The 17070-nt window shown below is 42.8% G+C and overlaps 1 protein-coding gene and 1 non-coding gene across 4 annotated transcripts in view; both read right to left on the reverse strand.

Annotated features, from left to right (window-relative positions):
• The window catches only part of LOC148012094 (uncharacterized), a 94460-nt gene that overhangs the window by 40634 nt on the left and 36756 nt on the right, over window positions 1-17070 (reverse strand). For all 3 annotated transcript variants that reach the window (XM_087669051.1, XM_087669050.1, XM_087669052.1), the window contains exons 2-3: window positions 10439-10817; window positions 10148-10344 (exon numbers count right to left, since the gene is read on the reverse strand). In XM_087669051.1, coding sequence (XP_087525177.1) covers window positions 10148-10344; window positions 10439-10817 — 576 coding nt within the window. The remainder of the gene's footprint in view (window positions 1-10147; window positions 10345-10438; window positions 10818-17070) is intronic.
• On the reverse strand, window positions 14067-14185 carry LOC148012095 (5S ribosomal RNA). The gene has a single exon (XR_015689239.1). It is a non-coding gene; the product is annotated as a 5S ribosomal RNA (ribosomal RNA).

Raw genomic sequence — 17070 nt, forward strand, 5'->3', positions numbered from 1 at the left:
ATTCATTCTTTACTTTGAGTTATCTTCATCTTGAGTTCTACTATTCACTATGTTTGTCATACACTTGTAAATTCTCATCTTTCCAACGCTATCGAGGACATGTTCATATGGCATACATACCATATTCAATCTCTTGATACCCATCAGATTCGATAAAAAGTAAACAAGTTATATGTTCATCTAGTCATTCTATATTTACTTTAATTGATGTGCAGAATATGAGTATTCATGATAACATTAACCCATACCAGTATGTAAACATAAATAGAGATGGCTCAAGAAAAAAAAAGATCACATAACACCTCTACTTCATTTCAAATTCAAGAGATATTCTTTTGGGACGTCACAATACATTCCATTCCCGCCCAAGCCACCCAGTTCACACACATCTTCCACTACACATTTATTTATGCATCCATCTTTACCATACTTCACTCCACCAAGGGGTACATACTCCTTAAACACATATCCCTTAAATTCATATGCTTATCCACCAATGAGTAGTGGAGGTGCAACAATCGTTGGGGTATATACCCCAAATGAAACAACTTTGGGGATCTATTCGCAAGGGTTACCTATCCAAGCATAACAACCCCCTAGTGTCACCCAAACATTTCTACAATTTGCAATGTCCTTACCTAGAGAACCATCATTCTATAAGAGTGCGCAACACAAAGGAAAGTGAACACAAAGAGAAGACAAGAAGAGAACATGAGTGAGAGAAGGAACAATCTAACTGTAATGGCTAAAAGATACCATGCTACAATAGTCAACCCCAACACACAGCTCTGCGCGTCAATGTGGACACTAGACAGTATCAATGGGGATAAGAGAATGAGGAGGGTTGGCTGATCACAAAGGATCAATGATGAATAATGAGAGTGAGGGGGCAGACCACTTATATATAGGCAAAGTGGGGCCGAGTGGCCAATCCCAAAATATGGGTGCCCATGATAACCTAAAGTGCCCAAAAAGCAATGCACTAATGTGCCCTCCATCTAAAGTGCCTAAAGCACATATGATAGGCAAATACAATGCCAAAACTTCTAATCTCTTCATCTAGCTCAAATTGTGGTAAACTGTGTGGAAAGAACAAGGACCAAGGGCCAAGCAACAAGGGATGATGGCTCAATGATGAAAGAAAGAGGTCACCACATAGAGGAAAGGCCCAAAGGAAACTGTAATCCCTAAAGAGGCTCCTCAATATCCTGGAAGTTTCCCTCTAAAACACAAAGGGATAGGGAATCCATAGCCGCATTACCAATATCATCCACCTCTAAACTAACAAAATCCCAAAGGTGGTGTCGAGGAGACATGACCATAGAGGGTAGTTCATCCCATCCAAATTCTTAGATGTGAGTAGAGAGGGTAGGACGGGCACATGCTCACAGGAGATGCCATGAATGTGAATCAAGGACTCTAAACCTCAAAAGGATATAGAGGGGAAGAGTGCTAGGATGGTCATGGGCCTGAATGGTCCCAAACCACACAATGCCCAAAGCATACACATCGGTCATAGATGTCCTTCAAGAAGTACCCGCAAGAAAACTAAGAAGATGCTACCACTGGGATGAAAAGCAACCAAGAAGAGGTGTCCTCGAAGTAATTGGGGTCCGTAGGGCTGCTGTACAAAAGCAGACTGATGTAGGCAAGGTAGACAAGGAGTATCCAATGCTGAAAGGAACACAAAATGTTAGGCAAAAAGGGTTGGCTGCTAAACGCAGATATACAAAGGGTGATACAGCCTGTTGGAAGGTACAGGAATGATCAGAGAACTCACTGAAGTGGTAATGTGCAATAAACACAGGGGTCCAGCCAAGAAGGGACCGCGAGGATACTTGTCTCAGGCTGCCTAGCAGATGGAGAAAGTCACCCTGTTCAGAAAGAACCAGCCCAGCATAAAATGCACCAACAAGCAGAGTTCTGTCCATCTGGAAACAGGTATCCAGCCTGTATTGAAGCCGCCCTGCAGAGAAGAAACAGCCCTGGTGCAAAACATAGATAATAATGAAGCCGATCTTGAGAATCCTATAGCAAACATAGGTCCACTGCAGGAGAAACGGCCACTAGAGAGGCCACTAGAGAAGGCAGGAACCTGTAGAACGCTCCTATGCATAAAATGCAGCAAGTATTAAGGACTGTCCACCTGACGAACAGGTCGACCAGCCTGTATGATGCCAACCAGCAAGGAGAAGGTGCTGGAAACCAAAACGTAGATGTAAATTGGGATCTGTCCACCTGATCACCCAGCCTGAATGGTGCCACCCAGAAAAGGAGGAGGTCCTGCACACCGAAATGCAGAGGTAGATGGGCCTGTCCAGAAGGAAATAGAGCCACCTAGTAGAGGACCCCAACCTGCAATAAACGCAAGGTATCCAGCTGCTACAGATGAGAAACAGACCCCCCTGGTTGGAAAAGAGGGATCTAGAATCCCCCAAGATGACGTGTGAACGGCTGATAACTCAGAAAGAGTGCTCCTCTTCATAGATCTCCCACTCCCATGTGTGTGTAATACCATATGAGAGTGCACAAAATGCAAAGTGAACACAAAGAGGAGACAAGAAGGGAATGCAAGTGAGAGAAGGAACAATCTAACTGTAATGACTGAAGGATACCAAGCTGCAACAGTCAACCCCAACATGCAACTCTACGTGTCAATCTGAGCACTAGACGGTAGCAAGGGGGATGAGACTTGGAAGAATGAGGAGGGCTGGCTGATCACATAGGATCAATGATAAAGTGGCCAAGCCCAAAATATGGGCGCCCATGGTGCCCAAAAAGCAGTGCACTAAAGTGCCCTCCCTCTAAAGCACATAAAATGACAAACAAATACTATGTTAGAGCTCCTAATGTCCTCATCTGACTCAAACTGAGGCTACCTATAGTTAGGCAAGAGCCATGTGTCCCCATGCCTATCAGACTATACTGCATGCAGTACCAGGCTCAACTTCTACCTTTGCACCTCGCCCCTCGTATGGGAGACCTCAAAGTTTTTTTCATACATCTGCATCTACTAATAATGCTTTCATTGATAAGACTCATTTCAACGGGTCTACTTCACTACTTGGTCTAACTTAATGCCGCATGTTCTAGACTCATAAACCCTATAGGACCTTGTTCAAGGCCTAAAACCCAAGTCAACCCCTTTTGGTTCTCTTATGAGGCTCTCTACTTTCAAAAAAGTTGTAATGCTATAGCCATCATTGAGTTGATGCATATCTTCTGTCCAAATTTCACGCTCAATTACAACGCTTTCACCTAGCATCCAACCATTGGTCTCATTTTATTGATCGCTATGTGGCTCAAGATAGGACCCAATGGATAATTCTTGTAACGTGCTCCAAGAGTTCAAAATCACTGATCCAATTGACCCTAAGGTCAAGTTAACTTATTATCAATGGTTACCCACCGAGTTTACCACTACCATACCTCTTAGGTCCAATCATGACCAGTATACTTTGTTTCTGAACAAGCTACCACCAAAGTACTTCTCATTGGTGGTTCAAGTTTAGTAACACACACTTGATGGTTATAATCATTTCATATATTTGGAGATGTTGATTGTGGATTGTGGATTGACTCTTCCCTTTTGTGGTGGTTGTGTTTTAAGAACATACAACAAGTGATTTGACACTCTACACTACCTACTTCATATGAGTTTCAATGTTAGTTGTTGTGTTATCCACACCTATGTGATCAAATTAATATGAAATCCACTTTGCCATCTCATAGAGAAGGCCTCACTTTCCACTTCTCAAAAGCGGAAGCAAGGGAAAGGCAAGAAAAGGGACAAAGATAAAGACAGAAAAACTAGTGAGTTACAAGGGAGCACATGTAAAGAAATGCTTGATTACAAAAGACAAACACAATCCTACAATAAACACACAAACTGATAAAAAACACAAGTAGAGTTAGGGTAACCTAGAGACAAGGAACACAAAAGATAAAAGAAATCTGAATAATGAATGAATACAAAGCTCGATGCAACAAGCACACTATGCAAAGGTAAAATACTGACCCACAAACTCCAGTATCTCTACGACCAGGGCTGAGAGTATGCGCAAAAGACTATGTCTACTCCAACAAACCCCAAAACACAGCAAGCAGCCTCCTAGGATGTTTGGCAGCAGAAAACCCAACCCTAACAATGGTCAAATCAATGTCAATCACACAGTCAACAGTAGAAAGCAGCAAACACAAGCTGTATGATGACATGGCAGAGCTGGGAACTAAAAACGCAGCAAGTTGTTGCCACATGGTAGGCTGGCAATAGCAGATCAACACAAAACAGCAATATAATGTCCTCCAGCAGTAAAAACAGTCCTGCCAGTAGTAGACAGCATTGCCAGCTGATCAATAGTGGTAGACAGGCCAAAAACAGTCATGAACAGCAACAAGGGACTCCATAGCAAGCGCCGATGATGGACAGCAGCTCGAAATGAGATATCCTCCACGAACAGGGTGTGGACAAGAGAGAGATGGCACTTGCAAACTACAAAAATGAGATTGAGGCTGAGTGGTAGGCAGATTATCTATTTATAAATGATGGATCCTCTAAATTAGGGTTTGGTTTAAAAGACACAGACACACACTAACGCATTTCTTATTTACAAAAGTCTGGTAATTTAATTATAGTAGTCTTCAAGATCATAAAGACTCAACTTCAAACCACCATGTACATTGCAAGTGGTGATCACCCATCACTATCACTTTGTTATTTATTCTTACTATAACAATAGAATAAGGGAAGGGAGGTCACACAGTGTGACAGTTAGAGTTCCCATATACGGCCTTGCTCTCTCTTCTTGCTCTAACCTCCACAGCTCTCGCTTCTTGCTTCCCCTTATGCTCTCACTCTTGCTCATCCTCTCCACCTTTCAACTCGTATCAGAGTGAGTATTTAAGGAGCTTCATCCCCATTCACTTCAGCCTAGGAAGAGAGCTTCACTCACAGCTTCCATGACAGCCCCACATTCATCCGTTTGAGGTAAAGCAAACTTCCCCTCCATCTTTGCTTATTCTAGCTTGCTCCAAGGCCCTTCCATGACTTCTTCGACCTTGCCAAGTGGCTTATTGAAGCCACTATTGCCATTAGCACTCCTAGGACAGCTCGCACTATTTGTGCCTAATTTTGGGCTGATCTGCCTCTAGTTCACTACTCTCAACTACCTATTGGGCATCTTCTCCAAACTCTTGGACTCTGTCTTGAGCATTCTTTGAAGAGGTATAGCTCATCCATTACTTCACAATTGTGCACAGACTGTTGTTCGTTGTTTTGGACAACCACTATTTGATTATTTAATATTTTATTGTTGTTTATAGGGCCAAGATTTTGATGCCTAGATGATGCGTTGATGCTTAGAAAAGACTTTTGGATCCATTAGAGCTCATATAGCTCGGCCATTTGAGGGTTTATTAACGTAATACCCAATGGACAGCAAGCAAACAGCTTGACTGCTTATTTGATGCCTATAGACTCTCTAGGGATATTATGTGGATGCTTGCCACTAATTATATGAATGGATTATACTCTCATTGAGCTTTGAGCTTTGATCTTGAGCTCGGTTACATACACTTTGCAATGGATATTTGCTTCAATGGTTGCTTTAGTGATTTCCCACTTATGGGTTTGGTTACCTATTTGATATATATGCTTCCAAATGTACATTTGAAATATCTTGGGTTCCCAGATGCTTTGAGCTTTATGTATTAAGTTTGGTTCACTTATTGGCTATTTCAGTTTGCTTCCAATGGAAGTACTTTGGCTTTTCATTTGCGAGTCAATGGAAGACTCTTACATGCTTATTCATTTGCACATGCACTGTCTTTGCAGACATTGTTGATTGAGTACTGATTTAGATTTGATTTGATACTCAGTACTTACTCCTATCAAGCAAGTAGTCACTCTTGAAAGAGAGCAATGAAATCTAAGTTTGACTCACTCTATACACGAGATTTGGTTTCATTGCCCAGTGAAAAACATGCATTGCCATGAAAGTGGATGTATAAGTTGAAGAGCAACTCTAGTCACCCTAGGCTAACATATAAGACTCATTTGGTTGCTAAGGATTTTAAATGAGAAAAGAGAGTTGATTTTGATGAGATATTCTCCCCTATGGTCAAGATGACTACCCTTTGTTTGGTTTTGGCCTTAGTTGCGCATATGGATCTGGACTTATACTACTAGATGGATGTGAAAACGGCTTTCTTACATGGGGACCTACATAAGGACATCTATATGCAACAATCTAAGAGCTTTGTGGAAAAGGGTAGGGAACACCTAGTATGCAAGTTGAGAAAGAGTCTTTATGAACTTAAGCAGACACCTTTGGAATGATACCATAAGTTTGATACTTCCATATATTCATTATCATATCCCTGCAATGATATGAAACCATTTCTTTACATACAAAAGGTCCATGACTGTGGCCTCATCATTTTGGTATTATACGCTAATGATATGTTTATTGCTAAAAGCACTCATGATAAGCTAGATACTTTGAAAACTCAAATCAAGAAGAGCTCTGAGATCAAGGATATAGGCCAGGCTTTTTACATACTTAGTATATGCATTATGCACAATTGCTCTGAGGGACTCCTCTTCTTGTCATAGAAGTACATTCACAAAGTACTTGAGCAGTTTTATATGTAGGGTGATAAGCCAATTGCCACCCCTTTATCTTCTCATGTGAAGATGAGATAGACAAGATTATCCCCACTTAAATGATAAGAGAGCTAAGATGATTAAGGTCTTATATACATCCATAGTGGCCAGCTTAATGTATGCCATGATAGCCACTAGACCAGACATAGCATTTACAACGGGAGTTGTAACGCGATATACGGTGATACCTTGAAACCGGTCTATGTCTCACATAAAGCGGTAGTTCCTTCAATTAATACCTGGTCTTTTCACACACACGCACACACACAAATAAAGACCTCACTCCCTCGCTCAGCATTAGATTGGCCCCGTAAACCAGCGAAGATCTCAGTATTTCTTTATCAATTAAAAGATGAAAAGTTACAAAAATGAAATATTCCAAAATACATAACCTATGAACAGTTGGTTTTCATCTTTTCTGAGTAAATCCCAGCTGCATAAAGATAGTACAACATTACCAGAACAACATCCCTTTTAGGAGAGCATTTTCTATGACCATAACTCAATGATTCATGTGCAAATTTGCAGTCTACAAAACTCTGTAATTACTGTTTTTACTATCCAGCATATCCAAAACAACATCTCTTTTAGGAAAGCATTTTCTATGACCATAACTCAATGATTCATGTGCAGAATTGCAATCTGCAAAACTCTATAATTACTGTTTTTACTGTCCAGCATATCCAGAACAACATGCCTTTTAGGAAAGCATTTTCTTTAGTTCCTGCATTGGAGAAGCCAACAGCTGCTCCTGAACCCAGACAGTGAGGCTCTTGTCTCAACAGAAGTGCAAAGAAAACACGGAACTGTACCTTCAATGGAATCAGACCATCATGCAGAGTATTTCCTCTGAGAATAGAGAGAGAATTTACCAAAGGGAGCAAGCTCTACCTTCGTACATGAGTCAGAGACGAAGAAGTACTCTCCATAGCTGATATACTTGCAGCAATCTGCCCATGTTTAACACCTTTTCTCTATTTTTCTCTCTCCTCTCATTCTCTCAAGTTTTCTCTCTCCTCTCCCTCTCTCATTTCCTTTTGCTCTTTTCCTCTCCCTCTCTCATTTCTTCTCCCTCCCTCTCCCTCTCTCATTTCCCTATTATATTTAATGTCTCCCTCCCTCTCCCTCTCCCTCTCCCTCTCTCATTTCCCTATTATGTTTAATGTCTCCCTCTCCCTCTCTCATTTCCTCTCCCTCCCTCTTCCTTTCCCATTTCCTCCCCCTCTCCCTCTCTTTCTCTCTCTCTCCCTCCCTCTCCCTCTCTCATTTCCTTCCCCTCTCTCTCCCTCTCCCTCTTTTTCTCTCTCATTTCCTCTCCCTCTCTCAATATACACAAATTATACAAAAAACAAGTAAAAGAGAGAGAGAATGCACTCTTCCTCCCTCTCCCTCTCTCATTTCCTCCCCCTCCCCCTCCCTCTCCCTCTCTCATTTCCCTTCAAAACTTCACTCTTAGATCTACCCCTTATGCCTATTACATTTTTTTTTAATGCTCTCTCTCTCTCTTTTGAAAATTTGTGCCACATGGCATTCGTGTAACAATTTTCCCGTTTAAACCTTCCGGTCTAAAATTCTCCATGATCGGTGTAAAATTTTACCTCGGTATAGACCAGAGAATTAATCCTCATGTAAAAACGAAAATAATGACACAAACAGATTCTTGGGTCCAAAAATAGTAACTCTCTAAATTTTAGGGATGGTGACCCTTGCATTCCTCAAGTTGTTCTAAGCAACTTTTATTATTGCAACCACATCAAAAAGTGTAATGTGACTCAGTTACGGTGACTTTTATTCCGTGGGCATTCTCACATGTGCATCTTCTGTCTTGGCCAGAGACTCATTGTCCTGCACCATCTCCAGTAGCTAACACACAGTCCCAAACCAATGGCATTCTATTCTTCAGTGCCCATTCAATATGGAACCGGTCCTAAGGCTCAAAAAATCCATTAGTCCAATTTATCCTAATGGCTGCCTCTTCTCGCCATGCAAAGATCCCGGCTTATTCCAAGAGAACTCTGGAGGTAAAAAGCAATAACAACTAAAGAAAAGAAAAATAAAATATTTATATAAGTAAATAAGAAAAGCAACTGCAAAAAGTATCACCACCCGGTGACACACCTAGCAGATGGCATTAGGACGTTGTAAAGGATATCATGAGATATCTCAAGGACACTATAAACTTGTGCCTTTGCTATGACAACCGGAATATAGGAGTCATGTGTTACATAGACTGGAATTATGCGAGACATACAAATAGTAAAAAGTTCATCTCTAGCTATATCTTACCTTTGCTACAAGTGTTGTTTCTTGGATATCTAGGGTGCAAAAATACACTACCTTATCTACTACCAAGATTGAGTACATTGCAACCACTAAGGCTTGCAAGAAAACTATATGTTTAGGCCGCATGGTTACAAACCTCGATATCACATATATGACTCCTACATTGCATTCAGACGCTATGTGTGCCACATAATCTAGTCTTTCATACAAAGACCAAACAAATTGAGATCCATTACCACTTTATCACAACGGTGGATGAGAACAAGCAAATAGAGCTTGTCAACATCTCTACAGATGAGAATCCTATTGAACTGCTCATTAAAAGTCCCCCAATGAAATATTATGACTTCCTTAAGAAGATGATGGGCGTAGGATGAGATGATGCTTATTCCTCAACCTCCGTCACTCTTACTTCTTGCTTCCACTTGTGCTCTTACTCTTACTCATCCTTTCCACCTTTCAAAAAACACTTCAAACTTAGCTTTCAAACCATACACCCATGCATGCCTGTAGTAATCATCAATGAAAGTCATAAAGTACAGGTAGTTAATAAGAGATGGTACTTGCATAGCATAAATTTCTCCTAGAGTGGACATAGTATTGGGCTTTTTGGGCATTGTCAATTGATCGCAGTAACATAAATTTTCAGACAATGATTCCATTATTAGCACCAATCTTTTTACAACTGCCTTAAAGTGGAGCAAATATATTAGCAAGAAATACCTTCATTTCATGCAGCTTAGTAGCACATTTGTTTTGGGTTCAAAATGTCATAGATTCAAATCCTGCTCACTTACAGCTACAGGAAAACAAGGAATCATAAGAACTCTTGCTATACCTTCAAGCGAGGGTTCCCTTTTGATCCTGAGTTCCAGGAATCTCTCTTGGGTGAAGCTGTAGCATAAAATTAGCCATGTTTCTTTACATGAACAGAATCATCCCACTGTGCAGTCCTGAGCCCCTGGTATTTAACATCACTCTTACAAATAGTTCCTCTCAATAATGAACTCATTCTTCTAGCATTTGAAGTAACAGAGTCATGGTTTTATGATACACACTGAAATTTACAAAGCAAATTGACAGACAAAAGATGTGTGTGTGCGAACTCAATATATTCATCAAACCATTATAGCACAGAAGAGATCCATATCAACCAAAACCAGAAGGAAAATCTAGTCAGCAAAAGACATGTAGGTTCACCTGACTCCCTGTACAACATGAACTGGAAAGAATGTGGCTTCCAACACTCGTAAGAACCTTAATGACTCTACAGTTCTAGCAAGAACTGAGATTGCATTGGATGACAATTCTGGAGGTGAACCTTCAGGCCCACTCAGGCACAAAGCTTCCATAGAACCTCCAAGCATTAGAAATTCCAACACTGGGCATGTCATACCCTGCAAAATTCAAAATTCACACTTTGGTCTATTCTTTAATGACTTGTATTTTGAAACACTTCCACAAAGCAATGAAAAGAAGTTAAATGCTCACCAGAGCTGCTAGTTCATGAGCTCCAAGGCTTGCACAATTGTGAAGTGCCAAAATTCGTATCCCAAAACCTATGCCAACAGCATTCCACGCGCCACCTCTTGGAATATCAGAAACATTGCCTAACTTTGCACCTGCACTTTCATCACCAATCGGTGTATCTATGTCAGTTTCTTGTGCCTCCAGTAATGGAGGATCCCTGGGAAGATCCAGCCTGTCAAGATGACTTAGGAGAACACACTGCAGTTGGGATCCATCAGCCGCAGCTGCAGCAAGTAAATTTCCTGCTGCAGCAGGTCCAAGTCCAAAGCACCGTTGGAGACTCAAAGACTGTGGACCTGACCTTACAGATACTGCAAGTGCATCTGCTACAGCTGAAGTTCTGTATCAACATTGCATAGCTTAGCAACATTATAGAATAGTGCAACCAAGTACAGCTCAGTACCACAACTCCCAAAAGAAATGCAACAAAATCTTCCTAAATTCTAAAGAAGTCCCCAGACATAGCTATCCCAATAACCCTTTTTACAAGCCGCTGCAACAGAAATAGCAAGGTTCAAGCATACAAATCGAGTTTCTCAGTTAACCTTGAAGAGGACAAACATACTAAAAGCTTATACTTAGAAGGAAAATGCTCGAGCTTTACATGCAAAAGCAGAGAGGATGTTACACGGCTTAATCATACCTTCAAAGACCTTAAGTTATCTACTGCTTCGTCTGGAACACCCCAGCCCCTTAACACACTCTGAAAACAGCAGAACCAAGAAAACAGAGTGAAGATGGCTGAAGTGACAAAACAGACCCAAACAGCCAACAATTGTATCCATGGAGAAGGGGAGGGTACAAGCTGGTAGGGTGGGAGGCTAGCAAGCAACTATGACAGTCCATACCCAAAGGCTGCCTCTAAATAAACTGAAGAAATAGAACACAACTATTAATAGGCCATAAAACTGCTGCTTTGGAAATTAACAACCTAGTCCAACCATAAATGGCCAACATCTTACATGGCAAACATCGTTTTCATCATATGGGAATCAAACACATACTCATATGAGTGTGAAAGTATGTTCCAAGTATGTTTAGCTGCCTTGAGCTGAAACATACATGGCACTTAAATTTATTAGCTACCATTCAGTAGATTCGAGCGCTAAATATCTAGTTATTGATGGAACTGCACTAATAACTTGCATTTATCATATCAACACATAGATAGCCTGGGCAAAGTCTAAGAGGCTAAGTAAATGTCTCTTTGTAGAGAGGTACGACATTTTTTAAGGCCAAAAAGGTCAAGTATGTTTGGGCCAAGCATTCTTTGTTTTTCCAGACATTTGCATGGACAAGCATACAAGTACAACAAAAACCATGGAGGAAAATCCACCCATCTTTGCCGCCTACAGTTATCCCAGTCCTCTGCTGCTGAAATGCCCACCTAGAACACCACTCCTCGTTGTCCTTGATGCTTCTAGCATCTTTTATGTCCGTAGAAAATGTAGCCACTATGTTTACATGTAAAAGATGAATGTGTGTGTTACTCTCCCCCGTTAAAACTGTAGCTATCCCCAGAAGTGCACATTGAAGTAGAGTGTCTTTCAAGAATTGGCTCATCAAGCCACGCCACATCTTGAACCATTTACCCACGAAAGGTCATAGATATTAACACACACACGGTCCTAACCCTTATGTGCACTGATGACATACATACAACCTTTGCCAAGACCAAGAGCTCATGAAGGCCACCAACATCCACCAACTATGGCTCTTCTGTTAGCAATACATGCACAAGTTCCCTCGTGGTTGTAAACCCTATTACTCAATCTGCCGAGGCCTTATGAAGCTCTGAAATATTTTGTCCATCCATGGTTAGTTCGGTCATTTCAATCTGTTGTGGGCCATGGCCAATTGTGTCATGATCAAACACTTTGATACACCCAAATAATTGTAGTCCGCATTCATAGATTTCTACATATATGCCCTAGTGCTACTCTTTTTCTTGTTGTGGGGTGACTAAACCCAACATGCCAAAGCTCAAGCTAGGACTACGAAGAAAGAGGATAGTGAGAAAGAGCGGCTATGTCCTTCATCTTGTAGACACCATGCCTGAAACATCACCCTAGGATCTAGCCTACACACAAGCCAAACTCAACACAAAATGGACTAGACATCAGACTTGCCTCCTAGCTATAAAGCCAAACAAGCTCGCCCTCGAGCCTGGGAGCTAGTAGTACTCCGAGACACAACCACATCCCAAGGGTTGGCAACCCACACCATCCCGGTGTACAAATGCATCGGCCAACGAGCCAAGAGTCCAAGAGTGGTGATAATACAATGATGTGCACAGTAGGGCCTTCAGTCCTTTAAATAGGACTCAATTGCCCTAACCCCAAAGTGCCCTTTAGGCATTCATACTAAGTCACTTCATGACCATTATGACCAATGCTACTAGCACCCATCCAAATGTCTAGGGACATAACGCTTCCCTCCTTATGAATGATTGCTCTCCTCAACAATATCCTCATTTCTTTAACCAGTCTTCCTTCTGTGGATGGGTGGTAATTCAAAGTGAAGCAATGCAGAAGCAAATAACCATGACAAAGAGTGAACGGAGAGAGAAGAGAGAGAGAGAGAGAGAGAGAGACAGTGAAACGCAAAAAAATCTGCAGTGAAGAATACTGTATAAGAATGTAGAATTATACACGGGTGCAAAGAGAATATCTACATATGTCTCCGCCTTGAGGACCTCGAACTCCATCAGCCCCAGCGCTGTCTCTATCACCAATCACCAGCAGGCTGTAATCTGTCAAATACAAGTGATAAAAACTGATGGAAACTCGGCCTTTAAAAAGGCTGAAAAGAATGCCTCATAAAGTGCCAAAATAGGCAGGTTGGTTGCAGCCGACTGCAGTCGGACAGTCCGACTGCTGCCATGTGGCAAAAACTGCCACGTGGCACTGCTGACGTGGCAAGGAGCTGATCGCTAACACCCCCTCTCAGATCCTGAACAAGGCAATAGATGTAGGGATTTGGAATGTTGATGAAGTAAAGCCTAGGGAAATGCCTTCGTAAACAAATCTGCAAGATTGTCTTCAATCTTATAGTACTCCACATCAATGGCCGCATCCAAAAGCTTCTCCCTAATGAAGTGATACTAGATCTCTATGTGCTTTGTCCGGGCGTGGAATACCGGATTCCATGCCAAGGCAATGCAACTCTCATTGTCACACTGCAAGATAGTAGGACGAGTGTGGGGGCATCCAAGCTCCTCCAACAACCGCCGAAGCCACACAGCCTCACATGTGGTAGAAGACACAGCCCGATACTCTACCTTAGTCGCGAAGATAGGGCTACCGTGGGCTGCTATGAACCTTCTGTAGTAACCCACATGGCCTAGGAATCCCCTCAACTGTTTGAGGTTGGTGGGTGCTGTCAAAGTTGCGATCTTTTCGATCTTTGCAGGGTCTATTGATATCCCTTGTGCAGAGACAATGTGGCCCAATAGGACTCCTCGCGACGAGGAGAGGAGGCGCCGCGTCATGGCAAGGCGAGGGGGTTTCCTACCAGGATGTCAGCGTTGGAGAGTCAAGACGTGATCCGAGGGGATTTCCATGCCGTGGTCTCGAAGCAAGCATTGAAAAGAGTGCAGCACCAGGACTTCCCAGGAGGTCACCCATCCCAATACTGTTCTGGCCCAAGCGCGCTTAACTGCAGAGTTCTGATGGGATCCGGTGTATTAGCGCTGGTATGACCGCACCACGAACACAAAGGAATTTCAAAGAGCTCTTGTATACTCACAAAGTGGCACAAGAGAGCTCAAGAGCGAGGCATGGCGGCATGCCATGCCGTTCATGCCACGGAGGATGCGACTCAACGCGAACCCTAAACCCCGCGCACATGGAGGCGACGCACAAAAGATTGAATGCCACCGTCGCGTGCCATTTCTAACACGAAAAGCAAACATCCACGTGAAGAGCACCCCGTGCACACATAGGCGATGACGTACCTGGGCACTGTGCAAAACCTTTAGCAACAAGGCGAGCCTTGTGCTTGCCCAAAGAGCCATCGCTATGGTACTTGGTCTTGAAAACCCATTTGACACCAATCACCTTCTTATGAGAGGGGCGAGGCACAAGGAACCAAGTGCCATTCCGCTCAATAGCCTCCAACTCGGCTTCCATCACCTTCGGCCAAGGATCTAACTGTAAAGCCTCCTTCATTAATGTAGGCTCTCTATCATGCATAACACGAGATATCAGACAATAATTAGAGCAAACAAGTTCTGTAGTATGTGCCTAGCGCCTCCGTGACCTCCACAGTCCATCTAGCGGTTCCCATTCCTCAGGGACCCCCTCGATCCCCGAATCTCAAAGGGTGTCAAGGGCCGCTCAATAGCCTTTAACTCGACTTCCATTGCCTTCCGCTGCCAAGGATCAGACTGTAAAGCCTCATTCACTGATGTAGGCTCTCTATCATGCATAACACAAGACATCAAACAATAATTAGAACAAACAAACTCTGTAGTATGTGCCTGGCGCCTCTGTGACTTCCATAGTCCACCCAACAGTTCCCACTCCTCAAGGACCCCCTTGATCCTCGAATCTCGAAGAGTGTCACGGGCCCAACAAGGAGGAGGCTGGCGGATCTCTCCTTGGTGCTCACCATCCATTGAAGACTCGGGTACATCCACCAGCGGGATCTCCACTAGGGTGGCCGGTGGAAGAGAAGACACTGAATCTGAAGAAGAATCTCCATCAAAAGGCTCTGGCTTCAAAGGAACTGGCATGGGAGCCCAACTCTTCCCCGGATCTCCAAGTACAAGGTGCTTCTCACCCCCCTCAATGGGCGTAACTTCCACAAACCGCACATCTCGGCTCGTGTAGACATCCCGCTTCACACGATCATACAAGCGATAACCTTGGAATTAGGAGCTGTAGACAACAAAGACTTGTCGAGAAGCCACCTCAAATTTGTCACGTTGCGTCTTTGGGATATACAAGGCCTTCTTTAACCTGTAAACCTATCCTTGTCGGAGAAATCCTTCTTCCAATCGCCGATTTTACCACAAATATGGCATGTCAATTCTTTCTCTTTGTCCTTCTTGGATTTGTTGTCCTCCTTCTTTTGGTCCTTCCCCTTTTTCTGAGAGGCTTAACCAACCAATGCCGCTGATTTGGAAGCATTCTGCTGCTTCAATTGTTCCTCCTAGTCTAAGACCACAGGAACCAACTCTTTCCATCGAAAAGTCAACTCCCACCGATTCCCACCGATGCAATAAGAGCGGAATAAAAAGTACCGAATCGTGGCAACAACTAGGTCAGTAAAGTGATTGCCATGTCTTCGAAGGAAATGGGCTTCCCCGCATTTTGAACTTGCATTTGAAGCTGCCGAAGCTTGTTGATGTGTTCCCGAAGCGAAGAAGACTTAGTCATGGACAAGGTCTGCACCTGCACCTCCAAAGAAACCCTCTTCATCATGGTCATCTGGTTGTACATCTAGTCAAGCTCCAACCGTATCTCACAAGCCACTGACAAGTGCTTGATGTGAGCTATCACAGCTATAGTACAAGACAGAAAAAGAAAAGAACAAATCCTAGCATTCAGTTTGCCCCAATGAGACTAGGCTTTGGTCAAATCCGCACGAGCACTGGAAGAGAGTTTGGATTTATCTCTCACCGAGAGCTAATTGATCTCCACACAAGCTCCGCCAAATCACAAGACTCCAATATGGCCAACATCATCACTTGCCAAATACAATAATTGTCGCCATCAAGCTTCTGATCTGATGGAAGAGCTGGTAGGACAGGCACCTTCCGATCCATGATCACCTCGAACTCCACGGCAATCTCTGTAGACATCTTTACTTGCAATGCCTGCACAAACGCAAAAGAAGCCCCTCTGACTGTGAAAACACAGTCTGCTAGGACTCTTGTCTCCAATTCCTGAACCTTCTTCAGCAATCGAAGGCGATGAAAAGGTAAAATCTGCACTTAAAGGGTAAAAACACAGCCTTCTTCCTTCTCTAACAGTAGAAAAACAGCAACAGCTTCAGCAAATCTTCTCTTTTCTCGCATGCCCGTGCTCGCCTCAGCCTTGTTAAGATGCGCAGTCCACCTACTCACACTTGAACATTGAAAACACAGCCTTGTGTCAAGCTAAGGACTCCTCTTCAAATAGGTCCACCCTAGGTCATTCCTTCGATGCTCTAATATCATGTCAAAGTGAAGCAATGCGGAAGCGAATGACCATGAAAAAGAGTGAACGGAGAGAGAAAAGAAAGAAAGAAAGAGACAGTAAAACATAGAAAATCTGCAGTGAAGAATGCTGTATAAGAATGTAAAATTATACACGAGCAAAGAGAATATTTGCATATGTCTCCACCTTGAGGACCTCAATCTCTGTTAGCCCCAGTGTTGTCTCTGTCACCAACAAACTGTAATCTGTCAGATACAAGTGATAAAAAATGTTGGAAACTTAGCCTTTAAAAATACTAAAAAGAATGCCGCATAAAATGCCAAAATAGGCAGGTCGACTGTATTTAATGCAGCAAACTGCAATCGGACAGTCTGACTGCTGCCACATGGCAAAAATTGCCATGTAACATTGCTGATGGAGCAAGGAGCTGATTACTAACAAGTAATGCTC

Source organism: Lygodium microphyllum, chromosome 27 (genome assembly GCF_053477565.2).
Source record: "Lygodium microphyllum isolate KBCC chromosome 27, Lygodium_microphyllum_v1.1.10, whole genome shotgun sequence".
NCBI lineage: Eukaryota > Viridiplantae > Streptophyta > Polypodiopsida > Schizaeales > Lygodiaceae > Lygodium > Lygodium microphyllum.